Below are 20446 nucleotides of genomic sequence, written 5' to 3' on the forward strand. Positions count from 1 at the left end.
ACATCCAGATGTCACACTTCCCCCCTCTTTGTGAACTCCTTATCTGGGCTACCTAGTGTACTCTTCTCCTCACCCCTCCTTTCAGTTTCTCGACGGATGTCCCTTTTCAATCCTTCAGGGTCTGGGGCGAAACTCTCAACACTTGAAATGATGGGGCTATTCAAGCGCAAAGATTCAAAGACCTCCATTCAAAGCGAGAATGAGAACGAATCTGTCATCACGGTCAATAGCGCTCGCACGTCAAATACGTCCTTGAGATCGCCAGGATACAAGGGAAGTGGTCCGCCAGCTTCAATTCCAGAACTCCCTATTGCCAGACCACCAGATCCAGCGTTGGACCCGGCCGCATACCTACGAAGCATCCATGCAGTGCGGGAACGCTCCAACATAATCCTGAACAAGGCCAAAAAGAACCAACTGAATCATTTCGATGTCGACATGAGCAAGTTCGAAGCTACCGCCTCCTATGTCGTTTCCATCATCAAGGTAAATCCAGGGCCTTCGAAAATCATCTGAGGTTGTATTAACATGGCTTTCCCAACAGCGAGATTATGCGCCAGATTACGAGAACATCCCCCCGCATGGTCGCTGGCAGCATTTCGACGTTGGCGGCAGACCCCGCATCAACCAGCTTCTCCAGTCCTGGCCCAGTCGCATTGATGCGCAGGAGCGCACCCGCCGTTTGATTGATTTGTTTGTTGTGTCTGTTCTGCTCGATGCAGGTGCCGGGAATGAATGGTCATACCGGTCGAAGGAGTCGGGTAAAGTTTTCTCGCGAAGTGAAGGCTTGGCTGTGGCAAGTTTGGAGATGTTCAAGTCTGGGCTTTTCAGTAGCGATCCTACGGAGCCATGTCAGGTGGATGGCGCAGGACTAAAGAAGATTACGGTCGAGGTGCTCGCCAAGGGAATGCAACATTCTGAACAAAATCCACTAGCTGGTATTGAAGGCCGCGCGGGGTTATTGATACGGCTCTCCGAGGCACTTAACAATCAAGACTTCTTCGGTGTGGACGCTAGACCAGGAAATATGCTAGGTGAGACAATCTGGCTCGTGTTTGTGCGCGTGATTGATCAGCGACTAATCTTGATTCAGATTATCTCCTCGGCCATCCATCCACACTTGCTTCTTCCGTACCTATTGTTCCGATAACCACATTGTGGACCGTGCTCATGGATGGCCTCTCTCCCGTCTGGCCCTCATCACGAACACAGATTGATGGAGTATCTATTGGAGATGCTTGGAAGTGCTCTGGTCTTCCTCAGTCTCCCCCCGCACAGCAGTGGGAAAGCATCGCTCCATTCCACAAGCTGACACAATGGCTATGCTATTCGATCATGGTTCCAATGTCGAGATTGATGCTCATCCATTTCGCCGGCAGCGACCTTTTGACAGGCCTTCCTGAATATCGAAACGGAGGCCTTCTTATCGACCTGGGACTCTTGACTCTGAAACCGGAAGATATGCAGCGAGGAATCGACGCATACAAAGAGAACGCTCAGATCAAAGGTCAACCAAGCGTTGAAGTGGCCCCGCTCTTCTGCGCCGATGACGATGTAATTGTTGAATGGCGAGGCGCTACCGTCGGATTCCTAGATGAGCTTCTAGGGGAGGTCAACGCTCAGTTGGGGCTCAACGGCTCTGAGGACCAGCTATCACTAGCACAGATGCTTGAGGCTGGCACCTGGAAGGTAAGAACTTGTCAAAGACCCTCCAAGTTAGGCAAATTCTAATAATGAACTTATAGGGTGGTCGCGAGATTGCGGAAGTTTCGAGACCAAACACCAAGGAACCCCCTATCATGATACGATCCGACGGCACTGTCTTCTAATACCCTTTATTCCCATTTCAATTGCGGCTCGGATGCCTTGATACCTTTGTCCCGTCATTTCGTTTTGCTATTTGCAACAGGCTTTTTTGATGAATTGAACTCTTCATGACCGAATACCTTCAAATCTCTTTTTCTTGTGTTCTATTTTTCCCCTTCTCTTTCTCCCTCTTTCCCTGCCAGTTGGGGCCATTTTATTTTCCCCCCTTCTTCTCTTCTTTCTTCTTTCCTCTGCATTTGAGGCTATTCATCTGATTTCCCGTTCGTTTTGGGCGGCTTTTTTTTACTGCACATCTTCTTTATTTCCCCCTTCTTTCTTTCGATTCTACATACTTCATTTCTACCTATTTTTGTCTACTTGAGCCATTTCCATAGAAGGAAGATCTTTATCTGATTTTCGGGAGACCCATTGGATGTCGTCATCCCGTAACCTCGGCCCTAAGGGAGCTCAAATAGAACAAAACTCCATAGGCAGTGCCAACAGTGCTAAAAAGTGCACAATTGTGCACTCTCATTATCTAAGTAATTTGATGGGAAATATCTATGCGAAGATTGAGTTGTCTTTCCCCCTATCTTATGCGACTAATCCCATCTCCAACAAGGTAACTATAGAGTCACGTGCTTCGGGACAATATTTTTGCGTCTCCGCATTGGAAGGCTGGAGCTCGTCACCTTTCCTTCTTGTCTTATGTCATCTCGCCCTCAATCCCATTTTCACGGCAAAATCATGCTACTGCTGGACTCTTAACCGGAAGCTAATACCATTGCATCTGAATGACCCTGTGAAGGCACTGAGTTGCCCTCCAGATCGACCCGAGTTGCTCCCGCAAGAGCGGGGCATTGAGCTCAACGGCAACCCCAAGAACAATCTGACACGATGGATGCTCGGAAGAAGAAGAGAAAGGTCCTCTTGATGGGTAAGAGTGGATCGGGGAAGTCTTCCATGCGCTCAATCATCTTCAGCAACTATGTCGCAAAGGATGTCCGACGCCTAGGCGCTACAATTGATGTAGAGCATAGCCACGTCAAGTTCATGGGCAATCTCACATTGAACCTGTGGGATTGCGGAGGGTGAGTGATGCATACTCGGCTATCAATCTGGGGGAGCCATACCACTAACACCGAGGGTTTTCATCTCAGACAAGATGCCTTCATGGAAACCTATCTAGCCTCGCAGCGCGGCAACATCTTCTCAGACGTCGCCGTTCTGATCTACGTATTTGACATCGAGTCACGGGAGGTCGAGCGCGATCTAGACACCTATCACGCCATCATCGAGGCTCTGCGCGAATTCAGCCCAAACGCCTACGTTTTCTGCCTCGTGCACAAAATGGATCTAATCCAAGCCGAGCACCGCCAACGCATCTACGACGAGCGCTCCGCCGCAATCCGCAGTCGATCCGGCGATTTCCGCGTTGACACCTTTGCCAGCAGTATTTGGGACCAATCGCTCTACAAAGCCTGGGCCGGAATCGTGCACAAGCTCATCCCGAACTTAATCGTTATCGAGCGCTTCCTAACTGCCTTTGCGAAGAAAATCAACGCCGAAGAAGTCATTCTCTTTGAGCGTTCCACTTTCCTCACCGTAACCTCCGTGACCTCCGAGGTCGGCGAGCTCAATCCTATCTACGACCGCCACGAGCGTCTCTCGAATATCATGAAAGCGTTCAAGCACTGCGCCGCAAGAAACACACTCACCACACCGGCTTCCGCTGGCTTTGTCGTCATGCACACCAAAACACCCCAGTTCAATATCTTCCTCGGCCGCTTCACGGATAACACCTACATCTTCCTCGTTGTGCCTCCCGGTGAGGCTTCGTATAACTGCGCCGTGCTCAACACCATGCTTGCCCGCGAGGGATTCTCGAAAGCAGCCGCCGGCAGCGGTGGTGGTGATGGGTTCCCTCTTCCTCCGCCGGAAATAGCAGAGGATCATGCGAATGGGACGAATGGGTATCCCGCGTAAAAATTGGTGGTTGATGTGACATTAGGTCTGGCTTTGTATAGCTAGGGATGGTGTCTTTCCCCAACCCCTTTGTTTTTCTTGTTCTCGTTATTTCTGAGACTTTAATGACAAAATACAGCTGGCGCTGAATGATGGCGTTATGGAGATTAATGGATTTCCTTGGTTTGATTCTTCTCTTCTTTTTCAACTTTCTGAGAATTGAGATACCCTGTGGGATTTCCTTGTACTTTTTTGCTTTCTAGAAAATATCATGAAACACTACCGAGGTATTTTACAAGCTATTGCGTTCGAGTTTTTTTTTTCATGAACCCCAAGTTTCCTTGGAGGGTCCGATGGCAGTTTCAATTTCATCTTGGAAATTATGTACGACGCAAGTAATCAAGTGCTAAACTCTTCTGCCCAAAAGAGCACACGTACTAAGGATTTCTTCACGGATTCTCAATTTCCCTTTCGTTTATCGCATAGATGCCGAGTTGCTGCCAGAACCCAACAGCAAGACTTTGAAACCCATCGCATTTACTTAGAACAGAATACTGTAGTGTCATGAGATTCATCCGAACCGTCTATATTTCCTCGCATCCGGTGCAAAAGCGGCCAAAGGCAGAAGAGAAAGTAAGAACATGGGAGAGATTTGATTATTTATCGGACCGGCCGGCCTCAACAGGACGAAAAAAGGGGGAGCAAAAAAAAGATAACGAGGGCAAGAAGGGGATATGGGAGGAACGGGGAGCTGTACAAAATCGGTCATCCAGAGAACTCGAATTTTTTTTTTTTCATTGGATATCTGGCATGCGCATGGAAATGTCGCCCGACTGTGTAATGTATCGCACCCAAGGGAGAGAGGGGTATTGCAGCTGTGGGGTGATTGTTAGCGATGAACTCAAGAGATAAGAAAACCTAGGGGATAGGTCCACTAGTGGAAAAGACTTACCTTTGGTTCGGTGATCTTCAGATATCGCACTTGGATACCACTGGTCGTAAAATAGGGGATCTCGAACTTGACGTTGATGGGACGTTTCGCCTTGCCTACACCTCCGGCTCCACCCATACTGCCTCCGAATCCACCGGTCATACCACCGCCGCGCTCGTCGTCGCCCTTGACGGAAGGTAGACCCAGCTCTGCGCGCATGAGGAATTCCTTACCACCGCCGAATTGCTTAATCTTCCAGATGATGGCCGACTTCTCGGGGGCATAGTGCACGGTTCCGATGTTTGTGCGGAAGCGTGGGGAGTCTGCGTCTTCGGGGACGGGGACGAGAATCTCGACGTTGTTTGCGGTGCTGCGGCGTTTAAATTGGGCTTTGGCCTGGTGTGAAATCGAGGTTAGGGGTTGATGTTTTGCTATGCTAATTGGGAATTTTTTACCTTGAGCATATATTCAATTCGGGATCCCGAGTGCGATTCAACCATGCATTCCACCCAGATCAACGGCTTCACTTGTGTGTTCAGTCGGTAGCTCATGAGCTCGAACTCACCATCCGGAGGGATGAAACTGATTGTGCGATCATTCTCGAAGCGCGAGAGTCGGACACACTGATGGAACTTCACGTCCTCCATCTCGACCGATTTGCCTCGTGTAGCACGACCCGTGGTCTCGAACATGGCTTTGTCGTTCAAGCCCAATCGCAACTCTGGCATACCACTCAGATAACACTTCATCTTGACAGCGCCCAGAATCTCAGACCGCAGGACGTTTCCATTTGCCGAGACCAGTAGATTGAGGGACTCGACCACGTCGAGGAAGACTTCGTTTTTGCGGTAGCGTATCCCCTCGCTACGCCAGGAGACAGCATTTGTGACGGCGATGGGTGGTCGTGCTTGGACATCCAGCTTGTGTGACTCTTGGGTGATGTATCTGGTCATGGCATAGACCCGTCAGTTATGTTGTTTCACCACCCCAGCGGCAACATCCAGACCCAGCTGCTTACTCTTGTAGAATTTTGCTCTCTGTCGTCTGCGGGTACCCAAAATCCATCATTTCATCCAGCAATTCGTAAATGACGACGAAGTTATCCCGGATACTCTCCTCCTCCAGTACCTTGAAATATTCGGTGAAGACCTCCACCAGCTTGTGGAGGAAGAGTAGAATTTCGGTAGCATTTGTGTTTCGCTTGGTCAAAGCAAGGATATAGAGGTTGCTATGGCGGATATAAAGGTACTAAACAAAAACACTCCTGCGTCAGTAGGTGAGAGCGCACAAAAGGAGACACTCAGGAGTGAGTGTGGTTGAGGCCAAATGCCCAGACTCGGCGTTACGCACATTGATTCCCTCGTGCGAGAAGCAGGGAGGCACTGCTGAGCTTTCTTCTTCGGCATCACTGAGGAGGATGGGGAATTTCTCGACTGCGGACATGGGAATATCTCCGCGATAATTGCGGGCCAGAAGGGTCTATAGATGGTCAGCGGGGGCTTGACCCTGAAAACATTGGCGATTTCCCCAGCCAAGAGTCGCATCGTCTTTGTTTGCATAATTTTGAATAGTTTACCTTGCCCTTGAGGTCGAGGAAGAAAAGTGCCGACGCCATGACGTGTCACTGGGGGTAAGTAGGTGACGGGAGAGTGTTGATGATCTGGTCTCTTAAGGTGGGGGTCCGAAAGCCAAAGAAAAACAAAGCCAATTTATGCGCCTACTGCAGCATTGTCAATACAAGCAGTAAGAACAAAAAAAAAATTAGCAGCAAATGTGGTGAGAAATGAAAGGAGCAGATCAATGGATGATGGTGATGCCCGCATGTCCCAGACCGGAGATAGACACCAACCTAAAAGCGGACTAGCGTGATTGATCACACATAAAAGCTCATCGCGCACTTTCAATTTTCTTCTTTCTTCAACGCTCCCAATAGACAGTTCAAGGCAGTACAAAGTCCTTGTGATTTTCTACAACTACTCCGGCATTCTGTCGGAGTGCTGTGGTTTTTTTAATTACTACCTTGCGATACAGAGGCGCGGAGACTACGATCTTTTTTGAGGGTTCCATAAGAGCTGGCCGAGTACTTTCTCTGTTACTCGGGCGGCGTCAGAGGAACCGTACATTTCTACAACTTCAATTGAATTTTTTTTTTAAAAAAAAATTTTGCATCTGGAAAAACATCAGAACTTGCTGTCAACTGTCATGCGATAGTTGCTTCATTAAAATCTTTGAACTTGCCAGTGGAATTCTCAGTGGTAATTGCCTGCATAAAAAGGTGGTCAGGGATGTAACAGTACGACTGCCGGAAACCGTGACGCCTTTTCCCCATTTCACCTCATGGGACATCGCTTTTCTTACTCTGCTCCACTATCTCCAGGGTTGGTCCCCTTCCTCTACTCCGCACATGTGTAAAACTAGATGACGGAGAGCACTACACAGTCATCCGCCGACGTGGACAAAAATATGCGCCTAGCGGTGGAACAATTCCGCACCAAGATGGAGGCCTCCTATCGGCAATTTCTTCAAGTTGAATCTATGAGTTTCTCCACCGAAGAGGAGAAATTGAAGGAGATGTGCATCTGGTTGTCTGATCTGACATACAAGTGTACGAATCCTCAGAATGCTACCGCTTCACCAGAAATTAGCTGTCAATCTTGCGAGGAGGGAAGTGTCATCTAATGATCTGATGTGAAGTCGCTATACCACGAGCATATGGATAATGTCAGCCCGCCAACCTTGTGGACACACGAGTGGCGCCAGATGTTTTTGGACACCGTTCAAACCGTGTGTAATGAAGTGGCCTTTCGAACCGAAGAGGACAACGAATTTGAAGTCCCGCTTTGCCACGATCTGGCTCTCTTTCTCAAGTGCGCCAGTGAGGTCGTGGATCTGGACTTTCGCTATGCGGGCATGGCCCCTTTCAATCTACTAGGAGGGTGCTTGAAACAGACCTCTGACATTTCCAAATTGCAAGAAGATCCGAGGAGAGATTCGCATCACAATAATCTTTGCGGAGAATTCTTTGTGGGGGCCGATGCGCATGATGACTTGGAAGTGTGAGTTGACTTCCAAACCGGGATTGGTGTTCAGTATAAAATAGGCGGGCATGATGCATGGCATAGCATGTATCTCTACTCTCGTCGGGACGAGGAAGACTCTGACCAGAGCCACAAGGGCTGGACATGGCGAGTGGTCGTTTTCTCATGCGATGATTATAGACAACTCCATAACAGTTAACGGGAAAAAGCCAAAATTCGACTCCATTGTCGATTTTCTGGACTGGTACAGTAGCTGGCTAGAACATGTAGATTTAGAAGAGGTTCGGGAAAATCTAGCTTCAAGTTTGGTGAGCAGTAGGAACCGGTTGGTCCGTTGCGAGTAGATGGACACTGTTTGGCAGATCGACCTTTCAAAAGCGAGAAGTGTAGATCACACTCGATGCGGTGGGTACTATGAAGATGACTCCGATGTCGTTGACGAGTAAATCGGAATGATTCGTTCTTAATCCAAAAGTAAGACTATAGAGGCATAGCTGATTTCAAGAACAACTGTGTAAAATAAAAAAAAAGTCTGTTTAAAAGTACATGTACAATCGTAGAGGTTCCCCGATTGAGGTGTTTACTCCCCAGTCAACCTACGACAGATGGAAATATCAAACAAGATAACGCCCTGAAAATGCTCCAAAGGAGACCAATTCCCCAAGTCTCAGACCCTTACGAGACCGACTTGAGTCCCAGGGGTTCAAGTATCCGCTCACGAGCCACCTTGGTGGCAACGACTCCTCCCTTCTCTAACGAAACGGCGCCGACAATAGCGTACATTGTATGCGCGAGAACGAGCTCAATGCCGGATGCACGGAGGTCGTTAGGCTGCAGTAAAGACATTCGTTAGCCGGTGACCAAGAGCACAAAGAAGGACCAGGATCGAGACATACCTTTCTGGGACTCCATCGGAGAACCTTCTGCAACTCGTACTTGTTTCCAAGCTCAGCGAGCTTCGACCGCTCGGTGAGAATCTTCTTAGTTTCACCAGAGAGGTTGTTCAATCCATCCAGAGCCGGGTGGCTGAACGGCACGCGACCAAACTCGTCCTTGTTCGCTGCCGGCGCGGCGCCTGCGTATGGAGCGTCCTGCGCCAAAGCTAGCGATGCTTGCAGCTGCACAATGCGCTTTCCCAAGAAGGCCAATCGATCGTTGAATCCGCGACGTCCTTGGTCGAAACTCTTATGTGTCACTGCCAACCACTTGGTCTCATCGGAGAGGAGTTTGTCGCCGCCATTGCCGAACAAGCGAATGTAGAATCGGTCGAGCAGTTGCGGGTCGGCATTGACGTGGAATGTCGGGCGCTTGGAGTCAAGGTGCAGACTGAATGGGGCCTTTGCCGCCGCGGGAGTGTAGGACCATCGGGGCTTTTCTTGTTGATTGGACTCTTCTGGAGTAGAGGTCGCGAAGGTGCGGGATGGGATGACTCCCGCAATTGGGCGAGCGGCAAATTTGGATGCAGCGCAGGCGGTCCTGGCCGCTCGAGAAGAAAGATTTAAAGCCATGGGGTCGGTGGTCTGCGTGTTAACTCGGAGTTGATCGAACGGAAAGCAAAGAATTCGGCCTGGGCGGTGTGGTTCTGCCGCGAATGTCCCCCAGTACATAGATACACAAGACCCGTGAGGTTTAGGTGAACTGTTGACCACACTTTTGTTTGTTTTTCTTGGGTATAATCCTCGCAGGAACTTTTTTTGGTGGACTCAGATCTCTTTGATTGTCATCTCGGCGGTTTGATATGCAGTTAAACAACCTTGGAAGCCGGAGGCAACCGGGACCTTCACCGCTGCGTGGTATCTTATGCTCGAAAGCTTGACCTGTGCATCGGATCTGAAGCGACTACTGCTGACTCCGGCCGTGGGAACCTACCACAGGCCAGCACAGCCATGGAAATTGGAGGTGGAACGTACAAAAACATCCGACTCTGCCATGCCTCAATACGTGCACGATCAAAACGGCACATAACTCATATTAACTAAGAACCCTAGAAGCCCTGCGATATGGATTATATCTCAGTGGTCAGGCTATAATGTCTATAAAAGACGCTTGAATATACACCATACCGTGGTTTGCGTGCCCAAATCAAGCACACATAGGTCTCCATTCAACTTGGGTAGGGTCCGCTATGACACGATATGTAATTGCCCCAGCTCCGAATGCTAGAAGCTTTGACTCATGCTTTCTGCATGCTCCCTATCATCGAAAACTGGGGGCTCGACTAGGTGCAAGAGGTCTCGCAGATCTCCCCACTACTTTGTCCAGCAACATCCTTCTCTGGAAGACATCGCCATTATATGATCCAACAGGACACTTGTGCTCTCTTAACTTCTAGGCTATAGGCTCAATGGACATGTCAGGTAACATCATCCAGTTATATGACTGGCTGACGGGCGATATAAGTGACGGCGCAACAGACCCTGAGCGCGGCCCAAATATCAGGGACATAGGTCTCTAGCCGCTACGGAGAAACAGCGGAGAGTCGAAAATAAAAAAAACCCCCCACCAAGAAGGGTTCCAGACGATCGAGACCCATTCAAGAGAAGCTTCGGCAGTCTTCTCGGAACACAGCCGTTCCGCAAAAGCTGCCGGGTATGCAGAGGCCATAGCTCATAGCCATCGGAAGCACGGAGCAGTATTGTTGAGCCTGCTGGGTTGCGGATATATGCAGCTGGAAAACTCGGCTGAAGCACAAGTGGTTGGCTCGAACGACCCATGCCTCTCTGGACTGCAGGATAACAGCCCTGCTGTCTCTGCGTATACCTGTCCCCTGGATTAGGCAAGAGACTGACTGTCATGTACCGGGGGGCAAAACGTGATCCACGTGTATTGGAATTCGGTCTTATTTAGCCGTGCTCGATAGGTAGGCTTCCTTTTTCTCATCTTGCCTCTTATGGTCGTTAGAAGCCTCTACGATTTGCATCTACATTCTTCTCATGACCAAGCAAATTCGCAACCCACAATGGGTATTGTGGGAGCTGGGAGCTCTAGACAATAGCAATAGGACATGTGAAATGGCAGAGGATCTTTGATCGTTTTCGAAAGATCATAATATTGAATGACACAAGAGCACAAACTCGTTGATGTTTGATGGCCTCGATTTTATATATACTTTTGAATATATTAGAAAGGCTGTTCAACCCAAACATTACTTGTTAATTAACATCGGATAATTAGACTACCGCAAATCATCTGGAGCAAACCCACTGAAACAGGATCCATCAAGAGGCTGCAAGAAACCGAATGCTCAGACCGCTGGTGAAACACGCCTGCAGCCTTCTTTGGGGGCACTTGGTCCGGGGCTGAAGGATCTATACCCGTCTTTTGCGGACCTTATACTATTTGCCTTTAAGGGAAGGATGATCGGTTTCTTCAAGTGGATCTGCACCTAATTCCCGGTCGATGCTGGCTTCCGGGGAAAAGAAACAAAGGATATAGATACACAATGATCACGACAGTTCGGGTGTGACTTTCTACGGGCACTGTCTAACGGTTTATACATCAAGTCTTCAGGCGGGCCCTTGCAGACTCTACCGAGATGTCGATCTTCACGGATAGAAGCTATCCCCAAGGTCCACGGATAGCAACGGGAATTAGGATATCTCCAAACGGCTTCTTGTCGTGATCCTTGATTGGGAAGCTCGACAGGATAGCGGTGTACGACTTGTCTGGATGGCGCGACCTACGACCCCAGCTAGTCTTGGGTTCTGGAATGATTTAAATAGAGGAGATTAACCTGTTCGGGTTTCTAGTCTTCATCCTTGGAAACACCAGAGTTCGCTGTCTTTTGCAATTTGTCTTTCGTTGAATATCTACACTTCCTTTTCTATACCAAAACCGAAGCGTTCGCTCCATTCCACTATACCCACTTTCGTTTCGTGTCTTTCAAATTTTTAAAAATGGCTTGCAACGCTACTTTTTCCTATGGCTTCCAGGCCACCCCTTCATCACTAGCCCAGACATGCTACACCTTCGCGGGATCCATTCCAGTCTGTGATCACTCGGTGCAAGACCCTCCCTCACCACGACCATTCCCACCCAACCCTCCCCCTAGTCCTGCTTGAATGGCAGTGGATTGATTTTTCTCTGTTTGGCGTTGAGGCGACACGGGACAAATAGGTGAGTGTTGTTTTATGCTGCCCCTTGATCGACATGGGTAAAGTCAAAAGAGGTACACGAGCAACTGCTGACTTATTCTGTAGATCATGCCCAGAGGCATTTCAACTACGGTCTTTACGACAAGGATGTGCATTGATAGGCGACTAGGATATCACAGTGCGATGTGTATCATTGTCAATACAATATCAACTGTGGGCGGAAAAATGGGGAAGTCCATGAGGAAGGTCGGACCCTGAGGCAACTTGAAGGAATAATGTGGGAGAGTGAACCATGAGAGTGAACAAGGATTGCGAGTGATGGATGCGTATCCTCGAGCTGCTTTTCCCATTCATATATTCATCGTCGAGCAAGTAGTTCAATGGAACTATATCAAGTGAGACCGATTGCAATGGCAATACTAGTCGACCACCTGTGCGGCGTTGTGACATTGCTTTTAATCATCAGCTGAGTAGTCGTTTTGTATGTTTTTTTTTGGTTATTTATCCCCCCTCCCTTGTCGGGTCGGTATTACAGATAAAAGTGTAGACAGTAAAAACGGCTTGTCTAGTTTCTTCTAGACTTTCCTATGTATATGCCGAATGTTCACAAATAATGAAGGTAGGCCAGAAAGTCTAGACGGTACGTGAGTATCCAGAGTTTCAAAAATCCACATTCAACGTAATTTTCGATTCAACCCATGCAAGTAGTCCAGTCCAATGCAAACCCAACTTGCGATGGAAAAGAAAATAGCTGAAGAAAAAGAAAAAGAATCGGCGCCTTTTGAGCTTGCGCCATTTGACCAGATTCGTGTATATTTGAGAAAAAGTCACTTTACTAACACAAAGGGAAATTCGGAGGTATGAGGTACGGAAACATTTTAAATCAAAGCGAGACCAACAGCACTGGCAATGCTGAGGCCAATAACAGTCCAGCCAGTCTTAATAATCACAGGGTTGGTGAGACCACGGCCCAGATCCCACATCAAGTGGCGGATGCCGTTCATGGCGTGGTAGGTGAAAGGGAGGGCCAGGGTAGTCTTGAGGAGGACCTTAGCCACGAGAGGGAGAGCACCCATGGCGGCGACCATGGAGGCCGATTCGAGGTGCCAACCGAGAGCTGGGGAGACGAGGTAGGCAGTAGCCCAAAGGTACAAGGAGCCGGAGAGAGCGACACCAGTGATACGGTGCAGAGAACTGCCGATCCAGCCGATCTGGGGCTTGTAGATGGAAAGGTGAGGGGCGACAGGGCGCTGAAGACGCTGCTTAACAAGAATCTGGCTGGGATCCTCGGTGTTTGGGGCCGATGTGACTTGGTGTCTATAGACCAACGATTCTCTGGTTAGTTTAAACTTCTCGCGATTGTGCATGACGTAGGATTTCGGGAGGGGCGCTTCATTCGAGGGCGGGCGAAACAATTGAAACTTGTCCTTTTAGCGCTGGGTAACTGACCTTGTCTGAATGTTCTTGCCAAGGGCAACAGCGACAGGGGAAGCACCCATCATAGATGACCGCATAGCGAACGGCTGCTGGACGGCAACTGTCCGGGTAAGTTAGATCGCAAATTCGGACAAGGTGGGCATTGGGGGTACACATACGCCGTCGCATCGACTGTTGAACAACCTTCTGAGAGAACATTGTGATTGCGGAGTTGAGATTGTTCTGTTTGATCAGGATAAGAAATCCCAAGTGGCTCGCGAACGATCGGAATCAACGGACGACCTCGGGTATGGGAGTGTTTAGTCACGGGACTGGCACCCGGTATTCAGCATCCTCCAATCAAATCGGGTCGATTACCAGCCGGAGTATTATTCTTCCTGCGCTATGATAGTCATGTGATCAGCTCGCCTGTTTTCCCATTTTCTTTCGGCCCGCAGTTCTCCTTTCTTTCTCTTCCTCAAGAGTCTCCGCTCACGTCGTCTACTGGTTTTTGCTGGGATGATGTCGTCGTGTCTAGCTTTCCCTCAATGACTGCGGCTTTCTGTCGTGGACGCCGAGGGATCTAGAGGCTCTCAGAAGGAGAGTCCCGTCGTTAATCGCCCGTTCCACTCTACCAATGAGGGGAAGGGGTTTCATATTCAGGGATACATGCTAGATGTATCACATCACTTGATGTTTGTAGATTTGCCAGGTTTTCTCTCGACACAGTGCGGGGATTTTGGGTTCTAAAGGCTCTCTCCAACTGCTGCAAGGCCACGGAGACGCATCCTGCTGAGAGGCATTCGTGTTTTTGCACAGTTGTGATGCTCACTCGAGTTGTGCAGCCTACAACGATAGAAATGATTAACAATCCATGATGGATATTCAAAGCACATGGTCTTTTTATCCTACTTCCTCCTCCCGGTAGAATCCTGTCAGCTGGCAACCTCAAGATTGGAGAAAGGGCAAATCAAGTCTAGGGTTCTTGTCACATGTCGAGCGGCCAACAACATCAATGAGATATCTTTTTCGTTACAGAATAGATCTAGGCATTTGATTTTGTCTGCTAGCTAACGTTTTACGTATGCACAAGCAGAGTAAAGGGCTCCAGGGCTCGTGACATATCGTCGGCGCCTCAGTAATCCAGAAATTGGACCCAACCCTGGTGCCCAGATGTAACCTCGGCACCTCGGACCTTCTCCACAATAGGTCCGCGGCTGTGACATCGGTTTATAATATCTGGTCTTCTTGATGTTCAAAGACTTGAACATCTCTTTGAGTCTTTGTTTTGAGAAGCAAACAACTAAGCGATCATCCTTACGTTAGTATTGCTGGTCCTTGTTCAGCTTACACGTTGTTGTTTACTTGAAAGATACTGACTCCACAACCATCAGATTAGATTCTCCGACCTAACAATCTTGGAAGATGCCTTTCAACACAGCTTTGACGCGGAAGCTCGGTATTCGAGGTGGGCGATGAATCAGCTATTCCCCCTCAAAACTACCAGCTGCTGATCATAAATCTAGTGCCCGTCGTGCAGGGTGGTATGCAATGGGTTGGATACGCTGAGCTGGCCTCGGCTGTTAGCAACGCAGGCGGACTGGGACTTGTACGTCGTATGCTCTTTAATAAAGGCCCTGATCCAATACAGTGTCTAACACCGGAATCTAGCTCACTGCCCTGACGCAACCAACCCCCGAAGACCTCCGCAAAGAAATCCGCAGATGTCGCACCATGACCAGATACCCCTTCGGTGTGAATCTGACCCTCCTCCCCGCCATTGTTCCCCCTGACTACGCCGCCTATGCCCAAGTCATTATCGACGAAGGAATCAAAATCGTCGAGACCGCCGGTAACAACCCAGGCCCTGTCATCACCCAGCTGAAGAAGGCTGGCATCATCATTCTGCACAAGTGTACGACAATCCGCCACGCCAAGTCCGCCGTCAAGCTCGGTGTAGACTTCCTTTCCATCGACGGCTTCGAGTGTGCCGGCCACGTCGGTGAGCACGATATCACCAACTTTATCCTTTTGAGCCGTGCGCGTCAAGAACTCGACGTTCCGTTCATCGCCTCTGGTGGATTCGCCGATGGCAATGGCCTTGCTGCTGCCCTGGCGCTCGGCGCTGAGGGGATCAATATGGGCACTCGATTTATGAGCACGGTTGAAGCCCCGATCCATCAGAAGGTCAAGGAGGCTATTGTCGCGGCACAGGAGACTGATACTGCACTTGTGCTGCGCCGGTGGAAGAATACCTCCCGTCTGTTCGCTAATAAGGTGGCTCGGGATGCATTGAAGGTAGAGAAGGAGAGTCCGAGCGGCGAGTTCAGTGAGATCCAACCCTATGTCAGCGGCCAGCGGGGTCGTCAGGTCTTCATTAATGGTGACGTTGATTTCGGCGTAAGTTCCTTCCAAAATTGGGTTTATCCGTGGGTTGGCTGAGACTTTTGTCATACAGGTGTGGACTGCTGGTCAGGTTATCGGCTTGATTCACGACATCCCGACTTGCGAAGTCCTGCTCACCCGCATTGAGAAAGAGGCCCTCGAGGCGATGACCCGCACCAGATCATTGTTTAGCGATGCTCCCTCTAGCAAGCTTTGAATGGCTTTATGTCACAGATGTGTCGTTAACCTCCTAGTGTGAAGAAAGATCCAATCAAATCAGCTGGTTGGGATTTTGGAACTTTTTTTTTTTTAGTAATCTACCTTTGGATGTTTCCATTTTGACTAACACTTCCAAGCTTTTGTCTATCTTCAATTCCGGAGCTAGAACGAGAGCTACCACTCTCTCAAGGGAGGTTGGTCAACGATCAATAACAAGCATTCCCGAGCGAGGGTCCGTGATATAGGATCAAGGATCTGCACGCAAATTTTCGAACACTGGGACATTCCTTCAGCTCCAACCTCCTACAATAATGATCCCAATGCAATGACGGATTCCTTTTCCAAGCGCACTTCATCCGTCACTGGAACCAGAAAAGAAAGAATGAGATTCTTCAAAGCCCGAGTCCTATTCATGCGAAGTTGAAAATAGAGTGGAGATATCCTTGCGTGCAGTTGATCATCTGGGGAATTCTTGAAAAGAAGCTACGTTTCCGGTCCAGACGATTGGTTCTGTTTCAGTTGCAGCTTCGTTTTCTCGATTGTGCCTCCTGCATCGTGGCCTTTGTGCAGGATTTCATCCACCCTGATTGGCCTCTCACGGGCAACCCTTACCACTCACTTGCGCGGGGATGCTTTTTATGCTATGAACAAAGCATTTTGGAGTTTTGATAATGACGATGAGCGGGTCTCGAGGTAAAATGTAGCTGTGATCGAGGCATCCGCCATCCAAATCGAGCAAATAGACCAAATACCGTTTCGTTGCACCGCGCTACAAACCAGCATTACCCCGTGAAGATGTAGATAGCGACATACCTCGTCATACGTATCTCCAGCCCGGAATTGAATGCAGTTGAGTTTTAGTTCCTATCGTTTCCCTCCTCCTCCGGAAGAGGGGTATTCAATTCCTATATCATAACCCCCATCACTCGACTAGCTATAGCAAGTGTTCAGAACCGGCTTCAACTTCAAACCACCCAAGTTTACATCTCCACTCCTTCCCCGTGCCCAGATCCTCCACCACCTTCGTGGATCCTCACACAGACCCAACCTGAAAATTCAAAAATGGGCTTCACATCCACTCTGTCACGTTGCATGCGCAAGCACCGCCTCTCCAGAAGACCCTCCACCACAAGCACCAAGCTGCACGACGAAGACGCCAACGATCTAATCCAAACAGCCTCCAAAACATCCTCGACTCGCGCAAGCGTGGATTCCACCTCAACCATGGTCCAGCACTCCTTCCACGAGCCAGTGCAACCATGCGAGTCACCGGCGAACCGTATGCAGATCAGGCCCGATCATGCACACATGCGGATCTTGTTCGATGGTAATGCTACCCCCACCCACCCAACAAATCGCGCGACCGGCGCCCAGACCAGACCCGCATATCCGATTTTGACATTGGATTGTCGGTCGCCTATTGAGGCGCCGAGGAGGGTGTTGCAGGCGCCCGTGGAGATTGGACGGGAGGAAAGGATGGACCAAGTGGAGGATGAGGGGACTTGTTCGGGGAAGGGTGTTTCGGGTGTGTCGCCGGCGAGAATGGCCCAGACGGGCGTTTTACCCCCCGAGAAATGTGTGTCTGAGAAGAAGTTTACGAAGTCACTTGCGGCTTTGCTGAAGAAGCATTGTGGGTTGAATATCCCGCGCTCGTCGATTTCAATCAACACGTCGCGCGGTCAACCGTCGCCGAAGTGGTTGGATTTATCTGAGATGACGGAGGAGGACGGGTTGATGGATAAGAAGAGTGAGAAGTGGGTGGAGGCGCATGAGAAGAGGATTGGTGTGTTGGGTGTCGGGTTTGGAAGACTGGGGTAGAAGCTTGTCAATTGGAGTGCCAGGTGGTTCATGTATAAATAGTTTGCCTCATTTGAGTGCTGTCCAAATTGAACGTTTAGATTTCGTTGAATGGAAGTAAACGAGGACTTGTCAGAGGTGGGTTCTACATGTAAAAAATAGTAGGTGAAGCATAATTAACAAAAGGTCACGACCGAGCGCTGATGGCATATGAGTCGCCCAGTTAAGAGATATCGAACTTCAGGTACACAGAAGAAAGTAGCATGGAAGAAACAGTTTTTTTTTCATTGCCAGCTTCCCAGGCTACGGCGGGAGTGCAAGCGATTGTAATTAAGTAAAGGAGACGAATGAGGAACAACCGTTGGTGAACGGTTCAGACTACGAGGCAGAGACAACAGCTCTTCAAGCTGACAGTCAGTCAGAAATCAAGAAAAGATCTTCTTTCTCCGAGTGCTACCATACGATGCAGTCTAGATACAGCAGGTTTGGAATGAACAAGACATGAAGCTAATCTAGAAGCCAAATCCTTCTTCCCAGCCCGAGACAACTAACAACCTCCCGTGTCCGCTGATGACGAATTCTGCGCCAGAGTCCAGAGAGCTGCCAGGATGACCATAGCTGCTTGTCTGGTGCGAGAAGTCGACGTGAGACGCTTAGAGGATGGAGCCAAGGGCAACGCAGGGAAGGCCAAGACCGACGAGGTCGGAGCTCTGTAAAAGATGTTAGTGTCATTAAATCGTAACTTATCAATTGAGGACTCACGGCGCTAGAAGGAGAATTCTGGCAACAAGCAATGTTCTGCTTGCACTTCTGGTTGATGAGGTCCTGAATGGGGATACCAATGAGAACAGGGATCTGGAGATCCAGCTTGGAGCACTGGTCGAAGAGACCAAGGCCAGAGGCACCGGAACCAGAACCGATGAGGTTGCTGAGGGTACCTCCAAGGATACCAGAGTTGATGTCGGTGGTGTCACCAGCGTAGACAGCCTTGTTGCAGCAAGAGAGCTGAGCCTGGTCACCGCACTTGGCCTGCGCCTGCTTGACGGTCATGTTGTCGGGGACAGAGAAGCGAACGTCAGTGTTGCCCTTGTTGCCGACACCGTTACCGCTACCAGCACCACCGGCGGCAGGGACGGCAGGGGGAAGAGCGTAGGCAGTGGCGGCGAGGCCGAGGACAATGGCGGAGAGAGAGAACTGCATTGTGATGGTTTGGATTTGAACGAGAGAAGACTCGGAGAGATTAGAAGATTTGAATGAATAGAGAAGGAAAGCTTGAAAGAGAGTGTTTGCTGTGGATGAAGAAGAAAAATCTAGCCCAGGCGAAGAACCTCCTCATCTTTATAGATTTGGACTGGCGGTCTGTGAGTTGTCCAGACTCCATCTTCCAGGGCCAAATTGTTTTGCTTCCTCGCTCATCTCCAGCATCTCCCCGGAATGTAACTGGGAAGGGAAGGGAGAGGCAGATCGCTCCACTCTGCAAGGCTTGTAAACCAACCAGGGTACTTCGGTGGATGCTCCCTGGTATGGATCTACTGCGAGGTACTCACTTCATGCGACTCGAACCTGCCCTAGCATTCCCTTATCCTCGCGCTCGTCTGGTAGAGACCCGAGGCCCCCAATTCGTCTGTGACGTTGGATGAAAACAGGAGGTCAAATCAATTCAGCTATTCACTTGACAACTGAATCAACATTCATAGCCTGTAGACCTCTACACACACACACACACACACACACACACACACACCGTAAGCTGAAGCTCCTCAAGTGGGTCTCCAAGGGTGTCGCTGGAGACTTCCATTTCCCAACACAGGGGCTTTACTCCCTTCAATGGCCCTTTTAATTTTTCGGTGCCCCGGGAGCTAAGGCATGTCACGCATACGCTAAGCATGGTAGGCGCTGGACTCTACTAAATGCCTAGGATTCTTCCTCTAGGTCGAGTTCTCCGTATGGGGTCACCTGCAAGGGATTGCACCTCCTAATGCTACGCAAGGAGATCTAGGATAATCCCTTCACCGTTTGATGTTTTGTTTTGTTTTTTTTTTCTCCAAGTTGCGAGGAATTAAGCACCGTAGGTTGAAATGCCAATTACAAGCGACCCCGTGAAGTCTCCGATTGGGGATCTCGCTTTCTGAGAAAAATCGCGTTAAAGGTATCACCCAGCTTTCCCTCTTCTCCCAAGCCCTAAATCGGGGTTCTTACATGATTTACGGTTCTGCATAGTGTCCCCATCCCTCAACCTCTAGTCCAAGCCATCTTTCCCCCTTTGATCTCAGATGCACACCGTCCGCATTACCTGTGCATCCGGCTTCTCAATGTAGCCTCCGATCGCAGTTTTGCATCAGGTTTTCGATGATCTTGTGAATGGCGAGAATCTGGCTAGCTGATAGTTTCATGACATCTTGCAAATGAATGGTTAAACATCTCACCGATGAACCAGATGTAGTCCCATGGAGATTTTTTTTGCAAACTGACGCCGGATGGTATTCTGCACCGCCCAAGCGCCATGAGATAGTACATCATTGTAGACCGATAGCTGTTAGTCAATGTCCCGGGAGTTGTTTGGTCTTTGAGGATCGGTCCAAAAAGTAGTGAGCGGTACACCAACGGGAAATGATGGTAAAACCAGCTGTTCGAGTCGTTTTGACGCAATAAGTATCCCACACCCTCCTCTGTAGCTATGGAATAATTCTCCCTGTTTCTTGAAGACATCCTGGGTCGAGATCTCCTGTTCATGCTCCTTCGCACTCAAGTGGCGGTGGGCATTCGCCAGTTGGGGGTGGAGAATGGTGGAGATA

General features: G+C 49.4%; 8 protein-coding genes across 8 annotated transcripts; 4 read left to right on the plus strand and 4 right to left on the minus strand.

Annotated features, from left to right (window-relative positions):
* Nucleotides 1-147: 147 nt before the first annotated feature.
* Pdw03_7000 (Uracil catabolism protein 4) lies at nt 148-1829 on the plus strand (the record flags this gene model as incomplete). Its single annotated transcript, XM_014678850.1, has 4 exons — nt 148-486; nt 545-1034; nt 1094-1689; nt 1746-1829. The coding sequence occupies 4 exons, from the start codon at nt 148-150 to the stop codon at nt 1827-1829; spliced, it is 1509 nt and encodes a 502-aa protein (XP_014534336.1).
* Nucleotides 1830-2703: 874 nt separating this feature from the next.
* Nucleotides 2704-3792, plus strand: Pdw03_7001 (Small monomeric GTPase (Gtr1), putative; the record flags this gene model as incomplete). Its single annotated transcript, XM_014678849.1, has 2 exons — nt 2704-2897; nt 2967-3792. The coding sequence occupies 2 exons, from the start codon at nt 2704-2706 to the stop codon at nt 3790-3792; spliced, it is 1020 nt and encodes a 339-aa protein (XP_014534335.1).
* Nucleotides 3793-4565: 773 nt separating this feature from the next.
* Pdw03_7002 (Clathrin adaptor, mu subunit) lies at nt 4566-6317 on the minus strand (the record flags this gene model as incomplete). Its single annotated transcript, XM_066101518.1, has 6 exons — nt 4566-4646; nt 4724-5098; nt 5158-5647; nt 5721-5950; nt 6053-6181; nt 6279-6317. The coding sequence occupies 6 exons, from the start codon at nt 6315-6317 to the stop codon at nt 4566-4568; spliced, it is 1344 nt and encodes a 447-aa protein (XP_065956601.1).
* A 2098-nt stretch (nt 6318-8415) lies between these two features.
* On the minus strand, nt 8416-9248 carry Pdw03_7003 (mitochondrial 54S ribosomal protein mL57; the record flags this gene model as incomplete). Its single annotated transcript, XM_014678845.1, has 2 exons — nt 8416-8571; nt 8637-9248. The coding sequence occupies 2 exons, from the start codon at nt 9246-9248 to the stop codon at nt 8416-8418; spliced, it is 768 nt and encodes a 255-aa protein (XP_014534331.1).
* A 3464-nt stretch (nt 9249-12712) lies between these two features.
* Pdw03_7004 (Succinate dehydrogenase cytochrome b560 subunit) lies at nt 12713-13469 on the minus strand (the record flags this gene model as incomplete). Its single annotated transcript, XM_014678844.1, has 3 exons — nt 12713-13151; nt 13284-13371; nt 13430-13469. The coding sequence occupies 3 exons, from the start codon at nt 13467-13469 to the stop codon at nt 12713-12715; spliced, it is 567 nt and encodes a 188-aa protein (XP_014534330.1).
* Nucleotides 13470-14675: 1206 nt separating this feature from the next.
* Nucleotides 14676-15852, plus strand: Pdw03_7005 (2-nitropropane dioxygenase family oxidoreductase, putative; the record flags this gene model as incomplete). The annotated part of the gene is made up of 4 exons (XM_014678843.1): nt 14676-14718; nt 14777-14859; nt 14922-15650; nt 15709-15852. 4 exons carry the CDS (start codon nt 14676-14678, stop codon nt 15850-15852), a joined length of 999 nt encoding a protein of 332 aa, XP_014534329.1.
* A 1064-nt stretch (nt 15853-16916) lies between these two features.
* Pdw03_7006 (uncharacterized protein) lies at nt 16917-17672 on the plus strand (the record flags this gene model as incomplete). Its single annotated transcript, XM_014678842.1, has 1 exon — nt 16917-17672. The coding sequence occupies one exon, from the start codon at nt 16917-16919 to the stop codon at nt 17670-17672; it is 756 nt and encodes a 251-aa protein (XP_014534328.1).
* Nucleotides 17673-18304: 632 nt separating this feature from the next.
* On the minus strand, nt 18305-18851 carry Pdw03_7007 (Hydrophobin, putative; the record flags this gene model as incomplete). Its single annotated transcript, XM_014678841.1, has 2 exons — nt 18305-18361; nt 18414-18851. The coding sequence occupies 2 exons, from the start codon at nt 18849-18851 to the stop codon at nt 18305-18307; spliced, it is 495 nt and encodes a 164-aa protein (XP_014534327.1).
* Between the last annotated feature and the right edge of the window lie 1595 nt (nt 18852-20446).

The sequence above is a fragment of the Penicillium digitatum genome, chromosome 2 (assembly GCF_016767815.1).
Source record: "Penicillium digitatum chromosome 2, complete sequence".
Classification (NCBI taxonomy): domain Eukaryota; kingdom Fungi; phylum Ascomycota; class Eurotiomycetes; order Eurotiales; family Aspergillaceae; genus Penicillium; species Penicillium digitatum.